At 42.9% G+C, this 18,041-nt stretch overlaps 2 protein-coding genes across 2 annotated transcripts in view; one reads left to right on the forward strand and one right to left on the reverse strand.

The window, feature by feature from the left end:
• The window catches only part of GUCY2F (guanylate cyclase 2F, retinal), a 37,908-nt gene extending 35,356 nt beyond the window's left edge, over positions 1-2,552 (forward strand). Inside the window, exon 19 of the mRNA XM_054270134.1 lies at positions 2,432-2,552. Within this exon, the coding sequence (XP_054126109.1) occupies positions 2,432-2,552 (121 nt within the window). The remainder of the gene's footprint in view (positions 1-2,431) is intronic.
• Positions 1-18,041, reverse strand: part of PHC1 (polyhomeotic homolog 1) — a 289,375-nt gene that overhangs the window by 51,003 nt on the left and 220,331 nt on the right. The window lies entirely within an intron of this gene.

Consider the following 18,041-nt stretch of genomic DNA (forward strand, 5'->3'; position numbering starts at 1 on the left):
GCACTACCATATATGAACCCCCACTGCTAAATACAAGTTCTGAGGCACAGAAGACCACTCTGCTGATTTACACCTAGGAGTACAAGCTAATCCTCCAAGGCCAGAGGCAAAGAGGATCTCACACTTGGGTTAGCCCTGCTTGACAAAACCTGCACATATACTGGTTTATAAGTATTAGTACATCTATAACCCACAGGCACAGACTTCCACACTGAAGCAGGCTGATCAGCAATATACATTATGGAGAACAGAAGATCATCATTAAGCAATCTGGCTTAGTCCATTGGAAATAGCAGAAAAATCAATAAGACATGCATACCTGGTTCTTTTCAATGGTCCTAGTTCAATCCTTCTTGTGTGCAGAAAGCTTTCAATGGAGGCAATTAAGTCCTCAACAGCCACTTATTCCCACATGCCTGCTTGGTGGTTTAGTGATGTTTCGAGCTAATCTATCTTAGAGGCTTCTGATGAAAGGGACTATGTTGCCAATAACCTTGTTTTTCCTCGATGGGAATAAAGGAACATTATACAAGGATCTCAGATGTAGTGATCTATGGTCCATTCATACAATTTATGGTCCTTTTAGTCTGGGACCCTAAAAGGCTTAGAGTCCCACAGGGACTACTGCAGTACAATAGGGGTCCCCATCTTGGTAATTATGTATTTTGTCGTATTCATCTGGCCTGGAGTCTAGAGGAAGGTCAAGACTGCTTCGCCTGCTCAGGAGTCAATCCTTTAACCTTGAAAGGGTGGCAGTGGAGTCTGCTGTCCTTGGTGTATTCTTGATTTCAAAGAGAAGTGATGGTTCTGGCTGGATCTTGATAACACCACTCAGCAAAACATGAGTAACACCAGAGTACACCTCCAGTTACCTGAAGATAAACCTCTGGGCTATATCATTAGTGACCCTTTTGTCCTGTGGTAGTGTCTGTGACCTTAACATGGACCTTCTAACCCACTCATGCAAGTGGGATTCAGCCCAGAGCACCATGGCTGTCACAGACACTTGTGTAAGGCTGGTAGATGAAACAACAGCTGAAGACTGTGCAGGATGAACTATGGCATCAAATGTTGCTGGACAATATCCTCAGGCAGATGAATCCCATCCATAGCATCTTACAACACTTCTGAAAAGGAGAAAGGGATTTCTCTCTTTAACTTCAAAACACAACAGAGAACTGTGTCACAGAGACGTCAGTGATTCCTAGGATGCCATGATTGGTCTCAGTTTGTAGATGAGACTTAGACCCCATGCAAGTCAGTCAGAATTCATTCTGGAGTTCTCAGGGGTGAGATTTCACCTGTGTGATTGGTAATGGCTGTATTTGTGGAGGAACCCACTGTATGTGAATCTTAGTACAATCTGTACTGCTCTGCTGACTTCTAGATGTGTAAGCATACAGGTAGTGTATCCTGTATGGACAAAAGCACCAGCCTGGGATTACCCAAAAGTACCAATATTTCAAGTTATTTTGTCTCCTTTTTCTTGTTGTTTGTTTGTTTTGTTTTGTTTTGTTTTTTGTTCCTCAAGGATTTGCCTCTGCTTGCATTCTGACCCCTCGTCCTATGAACTCTGCTTAGTGACAGGAGATCCCTTGACATTCTTTCTTGTTCAGGAAATACCCAAATAATTGCAGCTTGCTGGCCAAACCATTGGCTAGCAAGGTACAGCTGACCAGCAGATAAGATCATAGAACAATAGGATAGCTTGGGTTGGAAGGGAACTTTCAAGGTCATTTAGTCCAATACCCCTTGCAATGAGCATCCTCATCATAAAAAATTTCTTCCTTATATCTAATCTAAATCTATCCTGTTTTAGTTTAAAAACATTACCCTTTGTATTATTTCTACAGGATACCTGCTTCATGTAGTTAGTTTTTAACATATATTTCTCTTCTAAAGTAATTGCACATTCATTGCACACAATGATGCTATGTACAGTTTAAACCATGCATTTATGTATATATACTACTATTTATTAGCTATTTCTTTCTAATCTCTATATAATAGCAATGGTGTTATCAGTAGGGACTAGCATTTAGCTTTTTTTAGTTTAAAACAGTTGGAATGATATTTTCTTCTATTATACACAGTAATTCTTATTCCATATGATTCTTTATCCATGACACGGCAGTTGTAGATTTGAGACCTTCCTAAAGCCCTGCCATTTGCTGAGCTTCTGGCCTCTTACAAGTCCTTGGTGGTTATTTTATCTCTGAGAACTCCATCATGCTATAATGAATTTGCAACCCACCAACACATGGTGTCCCAGAAGCTGGGCTTGACAAACCCTTGAAGTATTGCAGCCAAAGATCCACTTCAACTCTACCATTTACCATTTCTGCTTTGGCTGACACAAAATGATGCTAAATGAAAAGTCATGCCTTGGTGAGCAGGGTTGCTAACTCCTCTTTTCTTTTCTGTTTCACAGCTGGCCAGATGTACTGACCAGGAAATTGAAATCTGTCCTGAGGGACACAAAGAGGACACTAAGAAAGCAAAGAGCTGGGAAGCATGAAGGAGAAATAAGTTTTGGAGAGGATGAAATCTGAGAAGAACACGACAAAAGAACTAGTAAGATCAGGAGGGACACCTTGAAGCCAGTCCAACAGAGCTCACAGTCTCCATTTAGTTACCAGCTGGCTCAAAGCAGTTTAATTAATGAAGCTCTTAGATCTTGCAGAGGGTGAACCTGAGCAGGCAGATGAATCCTGACCAGCATCTCTTATGAAGCTGGGCACCATCTCAGAGCTGTATATGTGTGTGGGTTTGGGAGGGGTGCACTGGGGAGGAAAGTGAGGCTGATAATCATGGTAGCTCCACTCTTCATGAGCAACTGTCACAAGGATGAACTCCAAGAATATTTTAGCTGGGTCTGCACGGCAGCACTAAAAAGTCCAGCTGCCCCTGGGCCTGGATTCAAACAAATCAATTCAAACTAATAATGCCAAGTACTAAAATGGTTCAACTGTTTTACGTTAAATAGTTGTTTTCCTGTTGTTATTGTGGGAAGGTCTGGTTTCATGAAAATGAGTGCAATTGAGAAAAAAATGTTTTGGACAACAACAAAGAATATTTTTACTCCCCCACAGAAATTTTGAATCAAAATGTTCTGTTCCTGTATGTCAGCTTAAGCTGAAATATTTTCTTTCAAATTGACATTTCAGCTGCAAATGCCAATTTAATACTATTTTCAAAATGAAATAACAGTTTTGAATTGAAACAGTTTGGTATGAATCAATATTTGTTTCAAATGCCAAAATGAGATTCTGCTGAAAATGTCAAAATATGCCATATTCGCAAATCCCGATCCAAATTTCAAGAACTTTTTTTTTTTTTTTTGCTATATACACACATATATACAGGATATCTAAAACATGTTATGCTTTTCATCCCAAAGCTGGTTAAAAATTGAAATGCCATGATATTGCAAAACTGAGATGCAGTTCCATTAGCTGAGTAGTACTAGTAAAATATGAACATTTTTTTCCTGAAAAAGTGGGGCTGAGGGAATGAAGAAGATATCATTAAAGCAGTGCAAAGCCTAAAACCCATCGCTCTTTTCCCCTCCAATCTCCAAGTGGTCTCTAAGGCACTTCTCTATAAAAGTAAACCTCCCTATGGGTGAAAGGTTTTCTGTAAAGGATCAACATTTGGCCCGCAGGCACTTCCACCAGAGCACACTTCCTCAAAGTCAAATAATTTTGGTGCTAGGCCCTTCTTCCTCCAAGTTTTTTACTGCTGCTCAACATCTGCCTCCTAACAACCTTCTGGGAATTATTCTCTCTTCTGCAAGGCTGAAGAGGATATGGTAATGTAATCAATATTGCCACCAGAAGGTGTTAACTGAGAACACTGAGACCTTTCTCAAGCTCAAATTGAACTCTTCTCATCAGACCAATCAAAACAGATTTTTGCCATTCAGATAATAAACAAGAATCAACAAACACTTGGCAAACTTTCATTAGATATTGAAAATATCATTATGAAACAAAGTGGGTCTGACTTCACAGAGTTAAGGAACACAGTATTTTCACAACTAATTCACTGTATCAAGTTTAAAACACGCACCGTTAAAGTAAGATCTCTTTGAAGTATAAACATCTAAAAAGCAAAAACTGAAGGGAAATTCATTAATGCTCTTTAATAATGAGCTTTTACTCTGTGGCACCTGGTATTGTAAAAGAAGCTTTTGCTTTTGTAGTGATGAGTTAATATTCCATGTGGGAGAAGTTGGCCCTTGAAGGACGTCTGTCAAAAGGCTCATACAACACTCAAGCTCTCAAACAAGGATTAGGAAAGCCTTCACTTTCCGCCCTGTGCTCACCTTCTGTTTGACAACCGATACAGAAAAAAAGTCCTGTGGAAGAGACATGGGGCAGGTAGCTCTGACACAATATACCTCCAGGTGCATTTCCAGAGAAGAATGTTAGCTGGATTGATCTGTGCAAACATGGGTTTAAAATCAAACAACTTCCACATAATTTATGTCTTTTCCATTACTTTCCCATATGAAGAAAACCATCTATCATCGCTATTCTGTTGCATAGCAGAGTGGGTCATATCAATCTGAATTTTCCATGAAAATGATTGGTTTGGATTTGGATTTGGATGAAACAAGATTTCAACCCACACTTCTGCACAGTTTTGAATTCTTTCTTTAGCCTGTAGTCTTCTAAAAGAAACAACATTCTTTGAATTCCTTGTAAAAATTAAGATAGTAAATCTGTGGGAAAGGGTAGTAGAGAAGCAAAGTTCTAGAAACTGGTGACTTCTGTAATCCCAGGATAATTCATTATTCTCTTTGAAGTCAGTGGTAATTTTTCCTCTTAATTTCAACAGGAAGAGGCCAATGATTCATCCTTGGGTGTGATTATCTCTACTGTTAGAAATATAAACCCCATATTTCTATTTTCCTGGTATTGTTCTGTTTAGACTGATTTAGGTTTATTTATGAGATTTCTTCCCATACTGTATCTTTTTATTATTATTATTACTTTGCTCCCAAAACTAGTATTAGAATGTTGTAATGAGGAAGATGTGGGCTGGAAGCAGCAAATAGAAATTTTTGTTACTCCACATCAGACTTCTCATGTGATTGTGGTCAAGGCACTTGGTGGATTCTTAGGTAGGGAAGCACACATTGTAGTAACCTTTATCAACAGGAACTTACTATATGATTGCTAGAAGTTTTACCACTAATGTTATAGAGTGAATTTTAATGTAATCATGCAAACCCACCGAGTGCTGGAGATGTATTTACATACAACAAACTGTATCTGAATATAGTTTGTATTTCATACAGTATTTTTAGCAGTCAATTTATGGCATATGACAATAAAGATCCTTGAAGGCCTATCCCTCCACCTGAAAATCTCATCCTTGTTTGCATATTTACCTTCAGCTGACTTAGCTTACTTTTCATCTCCCTGTGAGGATAAGGCACCTATGGAGACCCGCTTTCACATAGTCACTGGATTATACAGTAACTAAAAGCAGGTCTCAAGAAGGTGTGAGATTCACAAAATCCAAGGAAGATATGGAGCAGCCACAGCATGGATGAATGCCCAAACAGCTACAATGGCCCAGGTCTGGGAAAATTTCCCATGACAGGGCATGTTAATGTGAGGAGGGGTCAATACCACTCCCCATAGCTTATTTCTCTCACATTAAAAAATGTGAAGATGCTCCTCTGGGGTTTGAAAATTCAGCCATGTGAATGCAGGAGTAGAGCTGAGGGTAAGTAATCCCAGGATAATTCTATGATTCCATCCTCACACCAGCAATGAATCTGTCAAATAGATGCATGAGAGACATCACATCAGCTGGCTCCTTTAAATCCACACAATGGACATGGTCTGGCAAGGTCCTGTGCACAGGCAGACTCTCACCCACCTCCAGCTACCCACTCACACACAGTGGTCATCGGGGGATGCAACCCTGGGCTAAGGGTTACTGCTGCTCTAGCCTTTCACACGTCCTTTCATTCCCCTGCAGCCAGGCCTGAAAGGCCCAGTGTGGCACTCATCACCAGCCTCATGTGTGTTACAAATAATGGCTTGAGTCATAGAATCATTTAGGTTGGAAAAGACCTCTAAGGTCATCAAACCCACCCATTAACCCAACACTGACAAATCCACCACAGAACCACGTCCCCAGGAGCCACATCTACATGTCTTTTAAACACCTGCAGGGATGGGGACTCCACCACTTCCCTGTTCCAATGCTTCACAGTCCTTTCAATGAAGCAATTATTTCCTAATGCACTATCTGAACCTCTCCTAGTGCAACTTGAGGTCATTTCCTCTTGTCCTGCTGCTTTTTATCTGGGAGAAAAGGCTGACCCCCAGACAGATACAACCTCCTTTGAAGCAGTTGTAGAAAGTGATCAGAATAAAAGAATACATGGGAAAAGACTGAGAAACTACAGCTCATCATGCACAAATAGAAGCTGTGTGAAATGGTGGTGCTAGAGAAAGCTCTTAGGTATAAAACCCAGCCTGATGAAGAGCTATAGGATTGCTGGGTCAGCTCTAGGATACAGGAAGGTTGGGTTAGCACATGGAGTTGCTAACAGACCTCCCAAAATGAAGAGAGCCATTGCACTAAGGATTACTTCCAGACCCTGGGTGATTGCAATCCTCTCCTCCAGCCTCCTGCAGCTGCAGTGTGAGCAGCAGCACAACATGCTCCTAGGCCTGCAACTACTGAGACAGGTGAGCAAGGGGAGCTTTTCTGTATTTATCCCACACCAGGGTACTCCTCCAGCCTTTCTAAAATGACCAGAGGAGCGAGGTCTCTGAAGCAATTGAAACAGAATCCATGTTCTGTGCAGTGCAAGAAGCACACAATGCTTTTCTTTGATGCTCGTTACTTTACAGCTGTTGGTATTAAATTTCATTCCCCAACTTCTTCCTCATTTACTAGAATTTCTCACAATCCTTCCCAAGCCTGACTTCCCAATATTTGCAGATGTCAGCATCCTGTGGTTCTCCTTCCTTCCCTGAGCATCTCTAAATTCTGCTGAACAGGACAGGACCCAGTGGAGGGACTGCGAGGATCACCCACAAAAGTTGTCACACGATGCATCCTGATGATGCAATTCTCTGCTTTGGTTCTTGACTCCACACCTGTGACATTTCCCCTTCACTTTGTCCTTACTCGGTGCAAAGTGTCATCCTTTCCCGCACAGGACCTGTTTAGCAGAGAAAATTTTGTCAGATTCTCTTTTATTAACTGCTTTCACTGACACATTATAATTCCTTTATTCAAAGGAATTAACCCTCCTTTTGCCATTTTCTGTTCTCAACTTGGGGCTATCCAGAAGCCAGACTTGATAGCACAGACCTCAGCCACACATAAAAAAACAACAGATGATGAAAGTAAATACACTCCTTTTCACAAATATAGGTGTCTAAAACATGTTCATTAACATATGCAGAGAAGCTCAGGAAAAACTGATCCAGACCCAAGGACCAATGCTGAAATATGTTATATCCACACAGGCCCAATGCCCAGATGAAAACTGCAAAACCACGCATGTAATCCCAGTGGTCTTAGTTGGTCCTGAACAGAAGGCATTTCTTAAGTGTTGAAGGCTTTTTATTTTCTATTGTTGTTTAAGTTTTTCAAATTGAAAACATTCTGCAGTTTTCAAGTGGAAAATGGCCTGGTTTTCAGAGTTTGTTTGCCAGACACCTCAGCTACCCATCTGCTGGGCTATTGCAGTCCCTGGTTCCAGAACAACCCTGGAGGCAGATGTCTCAGCTCCAATCTCTACATACAATCTCCTCCTTTATTTTCTTCTTTTCATTCAAAAGCTGGAACTGAAACAGCATTTCAAAATATTGAAATCCTGCAGGAAACCAACTGACCTTTCTCCACACTAGTCAGAAACATGAGGGCAGGAAGAGTAGACAGCAAAAAGACTCTGCAAGGCTAAATGTCCGGCCTCGAGGTCTTTTCTCACCAGAAGAAATGCACTGTCCAAACATCACACAATAATATCTGATGGCAGATGTGCTGCAATTAACTTCATGCTTTAATGCATTTTGTGGCTCAGGGCTGTTTGCAATAAAAAAGCATGACAGGAGCATAGCATTCCTTTCCACTCCTTGTTTTGAGCTGTCTGTGATATCTTGGCACTGTGTCCTGAGAACACTGTGTGGAAATAAAGCTTTTGTTTAACCCACTTGTGTGGGCTCCCTGAGGAGGTGACTGCCTGCCCAGCCAAATCTGTAACTCTCAGCTCCCCAAACACCATCAGCAAATAAAAAGCACTGGAGGGAACAACTGCAGGTTGTTATCTAAATAAGGTGACAAAGTTTATTCATGGATTCAAAGTTTATTCAAAGTTTATTCATTTATTCATGTCATCAAGGTTTCTCTGCCTGACTGCACCTGTCAGGACTGCAACACAGTCAGAACAAAAGGCAAATATAACCTGATACTCCTGATGGGTCCAAGACTTTGGTCCACCCTGCAGGGTGACCCAGGGAGCTCCATTCCTCAAGCTATGGAGGAATCAGCCTGAGAACTTTCTCTCTATCCCTGTACTTTTGTCCTTGTGTTTCATACTGGGATGGGTACAGACTGTCAAACACTGGTATGTGGACTGGAGAGGAACCAGCCAGCAGAAGGTGGGCAGGTGGAAAGGAACTGAGTGAAGAATCTCCCCAGACAGGGAGTCCTCCAACTCTGGTGGGACAATAGTTTTCATATCCTACAAGATCTCCACCAAATTATTCCCCATATCTGGGACAATGGGAGGCCTAAGCATTGAGAAGAACCAGCTTTGCATTGTCCGTCTAGATTTCAGTTAAACATTTGGCACTATTTCACAGAGCATTTCCCTGGAGAAACTCTCTGCTCGTGGCTTGGACAGGTACACTCTTCTCTGTGTGGAAAACTGGCTCAGTGACTGAGCCCAGAGTGTGGTAATGACTGGAGTTAAATCCAGTTGGTCACAGGTGGTGCTTCCCAAGGTATTGCAGCCAGTCCTGCTTAATATCTATATCAATGTTCAGGACAAGGGGATGGAGGGCACCCTCAGTAAATTCACAGATGACACCAAATTGGGCGGGAGTGTGGATCTGCTGCAGGGCAGGAGGGATCTGGACAGGCTGGATCAATGAGCTGAGGCAAATTGTTTGAGGTTCAGCTAGGCCAAGTGCCAGGTTCTGAATTTTCATTGCAGCAACCCCAGGCAGTGCTAAAGGATGGGGGAAGAGTGGCTGGAAAACTGCTCAGGAAAAAGGGATCTGGAGGGGCTGTGGCCACATCCCTGGGGAACCTGTGACTATGGGCATCATACCCTTGTTGCCTAAAATGCTACAGGGACCTAGAAAAACAGTGTGCCCATCTCTGTGCATAGCTTCAAAACAAATTCCATGCCATATGTGTAATCAGGATAATAATCTGTAGAAGGGCTTGCAGATCTCAATGGTTCCGAGGACTGAAGGCTATTCTCCCTTCCCCTGAGGGGAAATGTGTGGTTTCACTTGCAGGCACTGAGTGCTGAATTAAGGTGTTGATGGGAAGTTCTTCTGTTTCACTTCCCTCTGGACACAGACAAAGCCCATCAATGTGAACATCACCTTTGCTGCCCGTCCCACTGTCTCTTGGCCATCCAAAGAGACAATGCTGGAGCACTGTGTTCAGCCAATACCTCTTATGTTTGTGTGAGTCCTGAAAGCTGCAGAGCTGAATGCATTTATCCTCACTATCTCATGCCCAGGTGCTGGAGTTTTCCAGGAGTTGTGAAGGGCTGCATGGCAAATCCTTCTGCTCTTTGCAGCTAAAAGGGGAAATGAGTGGAACTGTGATGTTGAATCCTTGCTAAACAAACTTCACCAAGGGTGAAGGAGTAGTGAGATTAGCTCAGCTGGTTAGTGCATGGTGCTAAAAATGCCAGGGCTGTGGATTTAATCCCTGAGTCATACTCAAGGACTTTGTGGATCCTTTCCAACTCTGAATATTTCGTGACTCTGTGAGTATATGTCTTCCAAGTTTTCGCCAGTCTCCCTGTGGCCTCCTGCTATGTCAGATTGTCATTGTGCAGGGAAAGGAACATCCATGCTGCAGCAGCTATCTTTTTTGCTGTCCCTTATTTACTATAAGAAGTGGTCCTGGAAAAACCTTTTGCTCTTGATTTTTGTACAGCTCACCCAGTTTCTGCAGTGTTTATTTATAGAGAGGAAAAGACCTTCCTGATGTCTCAAGCTGGAGCAAATATTTCACTACACCTCCTATTCTTGTCATTCTGAAATATTTTAACTAAACTAAATCTTGACACAATCACAAGAAAATCTTGAGGATTAAAAAGACCAACCACAGCCAATGAGTACAGTTAAATACTGCTCACATCTGTAACATTCAAATTCAAGGTTCAATTCAGATGTAAGCATTTTATGCTGTACATGTCAATGCATTTGTGCCTACATGCATATATACATATATGTGTATGTATATAAATGAATTAAAAGCATATAAATGTATTTGTATGCTTTCAACTAAGCAGCATCCATTCACCACCAGAGGGCAGGCACAGAATAGGAAAATTATTCGTCCTGTGCTTCCCTGCACACGTCAATGAACAAATGGCTCAGTGGGCAGAAGGATATCACCAAGGTTTTCTTTGAAAATCTCCAATGACTTTCTTGTCATGGACTCATAGAATAGTTTGGGCTGGAAGGGATCATTCAAGATCATCAAATCCACTCCTCCTGCAATGAGCAGAGACACATTCAACTGCATCTGGTGACTCAGAGCCCTGTCCAGCCTGGCCTTGAATGTTTCCTGGGGTGGGGCATCTGTCACCTCTCAGTGACCATGTTTCACCACCCTCACTGTAAAAAGCCTCTTCCCACTATCTAAACCAACCACTTTTAGATTAAAACCATTACCCCTTTTTCTACCCCAACAGGCCCGGGTAAATTTTTTTGTCCTGAATGTCAACCCTTTCAACTACCTCATATTTCACAGTGTGATGGCTAGTTTTTGTTTTGTTTGCTTGTCTGAGATCTAAATCTAGCAATGTTGATATGAACCAGTGTGTCCACTCTCACTCAGAGTCCTGAATCCTAGGAGCTTTTGGAAAGGTGCAACGAGCAAAGAAGAGCTTCTCTTTTCACCCATGCTTTGGAGAGGATAATTTACAGAAGTTTTGATGCCAGAAAGCTTAGCCTTAAAAGCATGTACCTTTAACCAGGAGATGCTTATGATATGGCATAGGCAGACCTTTGATATTATGGGTCATGAGATCCATAAGGATCATTGTCTAAAACCCGGTGCCTTCACCCTGAGGAGGAAAAGGGGTGGACGATCTTATCCAGAAGCAAAATCTCAGTTTCATAGCAAGGATCTTTACAATCGTGTACAAGCAGATGAAAATTTCTGGTGTTACAGAGGCCCCTCAGAGCAGGAATCCTGCCCAGGGCTTTGCTCCATGGGCTGGTGGATGTCAGACCCTAAAAACAACAACAGAATGGCAGAATCACTTATGATGTCTGTAGCACATCCTATAATACCATCCCCAAGCGGCTGCACTCGAGGATACCGGGAAAGTATTTCAAGTGATTGCTATGTCCAGCCTGGGCTGGGAAGTTGTGACTTATGCCAGCAGGATGTATAGTCACAACCATCAGAATAAACCAATTTTCTGTTTCCTGATGACAAGAGGGATTCATTTCCCTTAATTCTGAATCTATGTCTGCAGTAGTCACGCACCAGTCCCTTCATCTTCACAAGAGAAAGTCAGAGTTTGTGGAGGTGACTCATCTGCTGAACAATTAGTTGAATCATGAGCAAAACAGGCTTTCATTTCCCTCCCTGAGTTGTGGAGGATCTCAGATCAGTGGCTCATTTGATAGATCCCAGCCTTGCAGCTGTTCGTCTTTTTCACCTGTGACATCATTCTGGAGTTACAAATTTTTATAAGAAGAAGGAGACCAGGATTTTGCTCAGCTCTTCAATGCCATCACTGCTTCCATCTGGGCTTGGCAGGGGGAAGGTGATACATGTTTGAGCATAATCATGCTTCTGTGTTGCCCATATTTCACCATCCACTGCACTAAACTTTCTGGAAATGTAGCCCGTGCACTGGATCAAAAGTTTTATCTGAGGTGCAGCCCTGTTCTGAAATCTGGAAGGAGACGCTCAGAAGCAAATTATGCCAAAAGTGTTTTGAAAGATCACAAATAGATAAGCAGGATTTTTTTGCTTCAGATTGTTGACTTATGTCTGCTTTCTGTCTCCACTGAAATTACTTCAATATCCCCCATGTGTCTTCTTCCTTCATCATTTTGTTCAAAGGGGTTGTTAAATGGTCCAGGTACCTTTCTCCTCCAGCAGTAGGTTCCACCTAAAACACTTTGCACAGGAACTCTCATGATGTATGGCTGTAGCTCAGCAAGAACCCTGAAGGAATTAAGTGAGGGTTTCAATATTTTCAGTATAAAAAAGAAAAAAAAAAAAAGGAAAAAAAGAGGAAGTCCAAAATACATTATTGGGGGTGGGAGATAGATTATTCAGGAAAAGCCAACACACTGAGCAGTAAGCAAAGACATTTTGGAAATAACCCAGAATCCCACTGTGGGCTATAAAAAACCCCATGATTTCAGTAAGTCATGACGTAGTGATGGATCAGAGGGTTGTGGGAAGGATCAAAGGGTGTAAGGAACATGACAAAAATAGAGCATTTCTAACTCATTTCTTCTCTCTCTATGATTCCAACCTTCTTTTTTCTGGCATTTGCCTAAAAAAACAGCCTAGAAGGGGCAAAGCACCAAAGCACAGTGCAGATCATACTCTCCACTAACTGTTGTGAAATACTTCTTTGAAAGAGCTGAAAATTACCTGTATCATGGTCAGCTCCAAGGCTTTATAGATTTAATGCCAGTAATCCATTCACTAGAGCTTCATTGCAGTAAAACACCACCTATCCAAAGAAAACACAGTAAAGAGGTGGAAAGAAGGGATAACAAAAAGGGAAAACTCATTTAAATGGTGGTTGATAAATAAGAGTCATTTTTGTAAGGTCTGATTCAATAGTAGGGAGTGAAAATGCTGGAGAGAGAGACCAACTTTCTTCATTCCACTAACCAAAAGAAAACAAGAGGAAGGAGGAAGAATGGATGATATTACACACTTTAAATTATGCAGGAGAGTTACAGAGAAACATGATCTTTAGCCCCATTAGCACAGAAGACACAGCAAACTGTTCTTCATCTTGTTCCACACCACTTGATTCATTGATCCTTCTGCTGTTGCAGTGGTAGAGCAGAGAAATGCAGGAAATATTTGCAAGAGAAACCACATCAATCTCCTTTGGTTTGCCTTTCAAGATAAATCAGATTTGTCACATGCAGCACAGTCTCCTGAACCTGTTGATAAAGCTTTGGGATGTTTCAAGCATGGGCCAGAAGATGTGGAGAAGTTAGCAGAGGGCAGGAAACACCCAGGGACAGTTCAACAAATCAGGGGAGGATGCAGGCTTCCTTCCACCATTGGAGCAGGGCAGGTGCAAGGCAGAAAGTCTCTGCCATTATTTCTGTCTTCTTGAGATGCTCCCATATTGACTTTGCTTGCAAGCCATAGCTCAAAGTCTCACTGAAGGATGATGCATGTCTGAGGACCACAGTGTTTGGACAATAAATCCAGAGTAGCCTGGAGATTTTTTTGGCCCCCATAATACAAACACAAATTCTATTTGCACAATTTTAAACTACCTCCCCACACCCCCCTGCCCCCTCCCCAGTTATGACACTCTCTGCAGCTCCTGTCATATCAGTTTACTTGTTTGAAAGTTTTTCCCACATGGTTTCCCTCTCTTTTTTCTCTTACTGCCTCACTGCCATGAGCCCCAGCAGCCCCCCTCATCAGACATTGTTTTCTCCCAAGTTATTTGTGTTGTCTTCTCTCAGAAGACTCTGCAGAAGACCCTTACCACCAAAGTCACCCCATCTATATCTGTGGTGAAACCTGTGGTGATGCTGGCAGTCTCCACCATATCTGCCACTCCAAGTGATGTACAACATCACCCAAGGGTTCCATGAATGTCTTTCTGCACCATTTCTTTCTCAATTTTCTGGCACTGTCTGTCTAGGCTTCCAGCAGTGTTTGAGGGCCCTGGCACTCAAGAGGAATCAGATGGGCCAGGACTTTGTCCATCCTTCAAATCACTGCATCACAACATGGTTGCAGCTAACTCCTTCACAGCTGGCCACATCTGGTTTGGCAAGTGTGGAGCATCCCATGGGAACTGGACATGCATTTTTACCCTGCCATCTGGACCTGAGGAAGGTTAAGGTTGGTACCAAAGGGGACTGACAAAAATCTAGTCTGGGAAAATGCCAAGAGCAACATCTTCTTTGAGTTCAGGTAAAATTACAGCTCCTGAGATCTGCAGGCACTGTGTGATGAGGGCTGAGATGGGACAGGAACCACAGCTGACCTGGTGACCAGGACAACTTCACTTTGGCTCACCACCTGTACTGGCACCGGCATGTGAAGCATCATCCCAGCAACAAGCTTCCCTCAACAACAGCAGCAGAAACAGAAAAAGAGTGGTGAGAGCAAAGCTCTAAAAAGAAGAGGCTATAATCAGGCCCAGAGGAAATAGAGCATAAATATCAAACTTTGTTCAGGCTGGGAAAATAGAATTTATAATTAAAGATGGACATCTTGTTGACAAGATATGATTTATTTTAACTGTGAGGTGAGTGCATGGTCAACTTCTAATCTTTTGCAAGTTATTAAAACCAACCAGTTCTCTTCCCGGCTGTTTTGTTGTGTTTTTTGGGGTTTTATTTAGTACAATTCTAAAAAAGCAACTGGGCTAACGTCAGCTCAAGATAAAGATGCTTATACTGGCTGAGATGTCTTGGAGGATCTCAGTAGCTGGGAATTTTTTTCTGTTCATACATTCCTACTTGTCTCCATGGCAGCCCCACCAACCCAGCCTGTTACCCTCTCCCATGGAAGAGTGGGAATTCTGTGACAGTTAGAAAGGAAGGAGAGGGCCCTGGGCTGACTTTGTGTGACCAGAACTGAGCTGTGGCTTTTTTTTCCCAAGTGGGATTTGCTGGTTGCCACATCCTGCTGCCTCAGTACGGAGGCGTGTAGGATTTGTGCATGGCAGACATTAGCAGGCATTCTCACAGGACTGGTGCTTCTAAACAGTTTTTGTGGCAAGATCCTACAAGTTTTGAGGGTGTGGTGTCCCTCCTCATATCCCCAGGTTTTTTCAGGGGGTTTGCTTGGGTTCATTGATGCTGTCAGATAAGCCAGTTTCCCTGTGCCAATACCACTAAGGGTTAGCTTGCCCAAGGGCACCCTTTCCCACAAAACCAGCTTGTTCCCTTCAATCTGGGTGTAGTTCTGGGGTTTCCTTCAGGGCCTGAATCAGGTTTGGTTGCTTCTGCTCCACACAGTCCTGCCACACTACTCCACAGCAGATCTGGGCATTGTCCCCACAATATTCAAGGTATTCTCAAAAAAAGCCAGCAGTGAAACAATTTCAGGGCTGTAGGGGAACCATCCGGAGTCAGGTATCTGAGTGCTAGACACTGGGAAATAGTCAACTTGCTCTAGAGAAGGGACAGGTGTCTATGGGTGCAGCCAGGGATCACTCTCTGGGAGAGATACCTTTACTGGGAGAGATAAAACTGGATAAGCATCAGCACTCAGGTGTCACTGGGTATCAACCATTGTTGACCCAAGTTTCTGCAGCCCACGCACCAGAGATTGACAACAGCAACAGCAGCATCTGTGTGAATAATTTCTTCTGCTTCCACCTAAGTCTGAAACTCATTGTCAGCAGACTTCCTATCCTTTCTGTGACAGGACATTTCCCTTTAGCTAGCCGTGCACCCCCTGGATAATGCAACTGGCCCCACATCTCTGAGAAGCACAAATGCAGACATTGTCCAGGCTTGGCTGCTGTGACATCGAGTGGGTCATCAGGCTGCCCTGGTGCGATTACAGGAGGGGTGACAATATCTCTGTGGTGATAACTCTCTGCCAGTCCCAGTAAAATAAGACAGCATGAGGGGAGGTGCAGCTTGGGTGAGAGACGGACATCAGCCTATCAGTGTTGAGCTGATGCCAAACCAAATAGCACCACCATAGTCATGAGGCAGGGTGCCACAAGATACAGCTATAGTGGACTCCTACTTGAGGCCCAGCACAGGGTCATTGGGGCTTTCAGACCACATGCTCACTCACTGACACTGTGCTGTATTTTTTGGACCACCTCTGTTCCATGTAAGTGCTATTCTGAAGTCCTCAATAAGGTTTTGGAGCTGCTGCACACAAGAAAACTCCTCCAGATATGATTCTGTTGCCAAAATAATTCAATGAGAAATAGTTCTTCTACTAATTGTTAAACCATTTGGCCATTAAAAAATATGGAAAATAAAGAGAAGCTCAGAGGACACACACATTTAAAACAGTTACGGAGGTATGTATCCACATGCTTGTGGGAGCCTGGGAATACATAATACTGCAAAGGAATGAATTCACGGACTGGTCTATGGGGAGTATTTTTTTCCCTGTGACTTCAAACTTCTCTCAGAGCTCACAGAGTTTTAGTCAGCTGGCATGCAAGAGAGGTACGACTTCCTAAGTAAACTCTTCCTCCACTTGCCCTGGAAAAGCTGCTGGGAGAGTCTGTGAGACAGAAGGCTGCAAGCAGAGGGGAATCCTGCTCCTCCTCCTCCTCCGGCCACAGAGCAGGTATGTGGAGATGCATGCAAACCTGGGAGCGTGCTGGAAAGTTGAGCTTTTGACTGCAGGAGAGATGGGGCTCTGGTGACTTAGAGCTGCAACCTTTTGAAAGTAACATGGACAAGGAAGGTACTGTATAAATAAAATATAGATATCCAGCTATACATGTTCATTATCATACATGATATAATTAAGAACATGTATCGCTATTGTTTACTTCTTTCTCATAATAGACACATTACTTTTAAATTGATTCTCCTTGTTACATTCTTATTGCAGTAACACGTGCAAAATGTACTCATTGCAACATTTAACAAACCACATCATTCACATCTCTAGACATTTTCATCTTGAATCTCCTAGTATGGTGCAGATCTGAAGTCACCTTGTCAGGAGCTGGTGTGCCAAAGAGAATGAACACTAATGTGTGGCAGAGGAGCCAGTATATGTTTAGCAGAATCCACAAAGCTGTTTGGCATGTGCTGTTAAAGTACATGGGTTTTATCTGATTTAATAAATAGATCCAGGAATTCATGCTGTCCAGTAGAAGGGAGTCACAACCCCCCTATTTTTTTTGGTTCACAAAATTCCTTGTCCATAATGGCAGATGTCAGTGCAAAGAGGGGAAAACACACAATGCTGAAGGCAAAACTCTCCTCCAGGCAGGAAGTGACTCAGTTCAGATACTCTTCACGCATCCAGGGAAGAAGATTTGCAGTGATCCCTGGGAGGCTTGCTTTGGTCACTGGTGCTTGTGGGAGCTCTCTGGCAGGGTGACCCAGGCAGGGTTGTGCCTTGGCTGGTGAGCCCAGCCCTCAGTTTGGTCCTGAGACACCCATTGTGGGGCTGGCCAAACTCCCTCAGAGGTTTGTGCTGCTGTAAAACTATCATGCAGACTTTGTGACCCTGCCCTGGTACCAGGCACATCTAAACAGAAAAAGAGAACACAGCAATGTGCAGGTATCCCACAGGTTTACACAAGAGCATTGCTTCTGAAATAAAAGAGAGCTTCACATCCAAGGAAAAGAAAGAAAAATCCATCCCACTGCCCTTTCTGGAAGGCATTTACATTATTTCCCATTCAATCATTTAATTGAATTGATCCTTTCCCCCAAGAGTGCGTTTGGTCATCCCACTGCTGTGCCACAGAGACACAACTGAGCTGTTGGGAAACCAAACATATGTGTTGTCCCTACTGTGAAGCTTCCCTCCCATATACCCTTTTCCTGTGCATCCCATTCTGCATGGATGTGGAGTTTTGGGTTTGCAACTAGCTCAGTGCCTCTGATTCACTCCATCCCCTGGGAATGTGCAAG

Source organism: Melozone crissalis, unplaced genomic scaffold (assembly GCF_028551555.1).
Source record: "Melozone crissalis strain CALT ecotype California unplaced genomic scaffold, PUWL_Pcris_2 ptg000008l_1, whole genome shotgun sequence".
Lineage (NCBI taxonomy): Eukaryota > Metazoa > Chordata > Aves > Passeriformes > Passerellidae > Melozone > Melozone crissalis.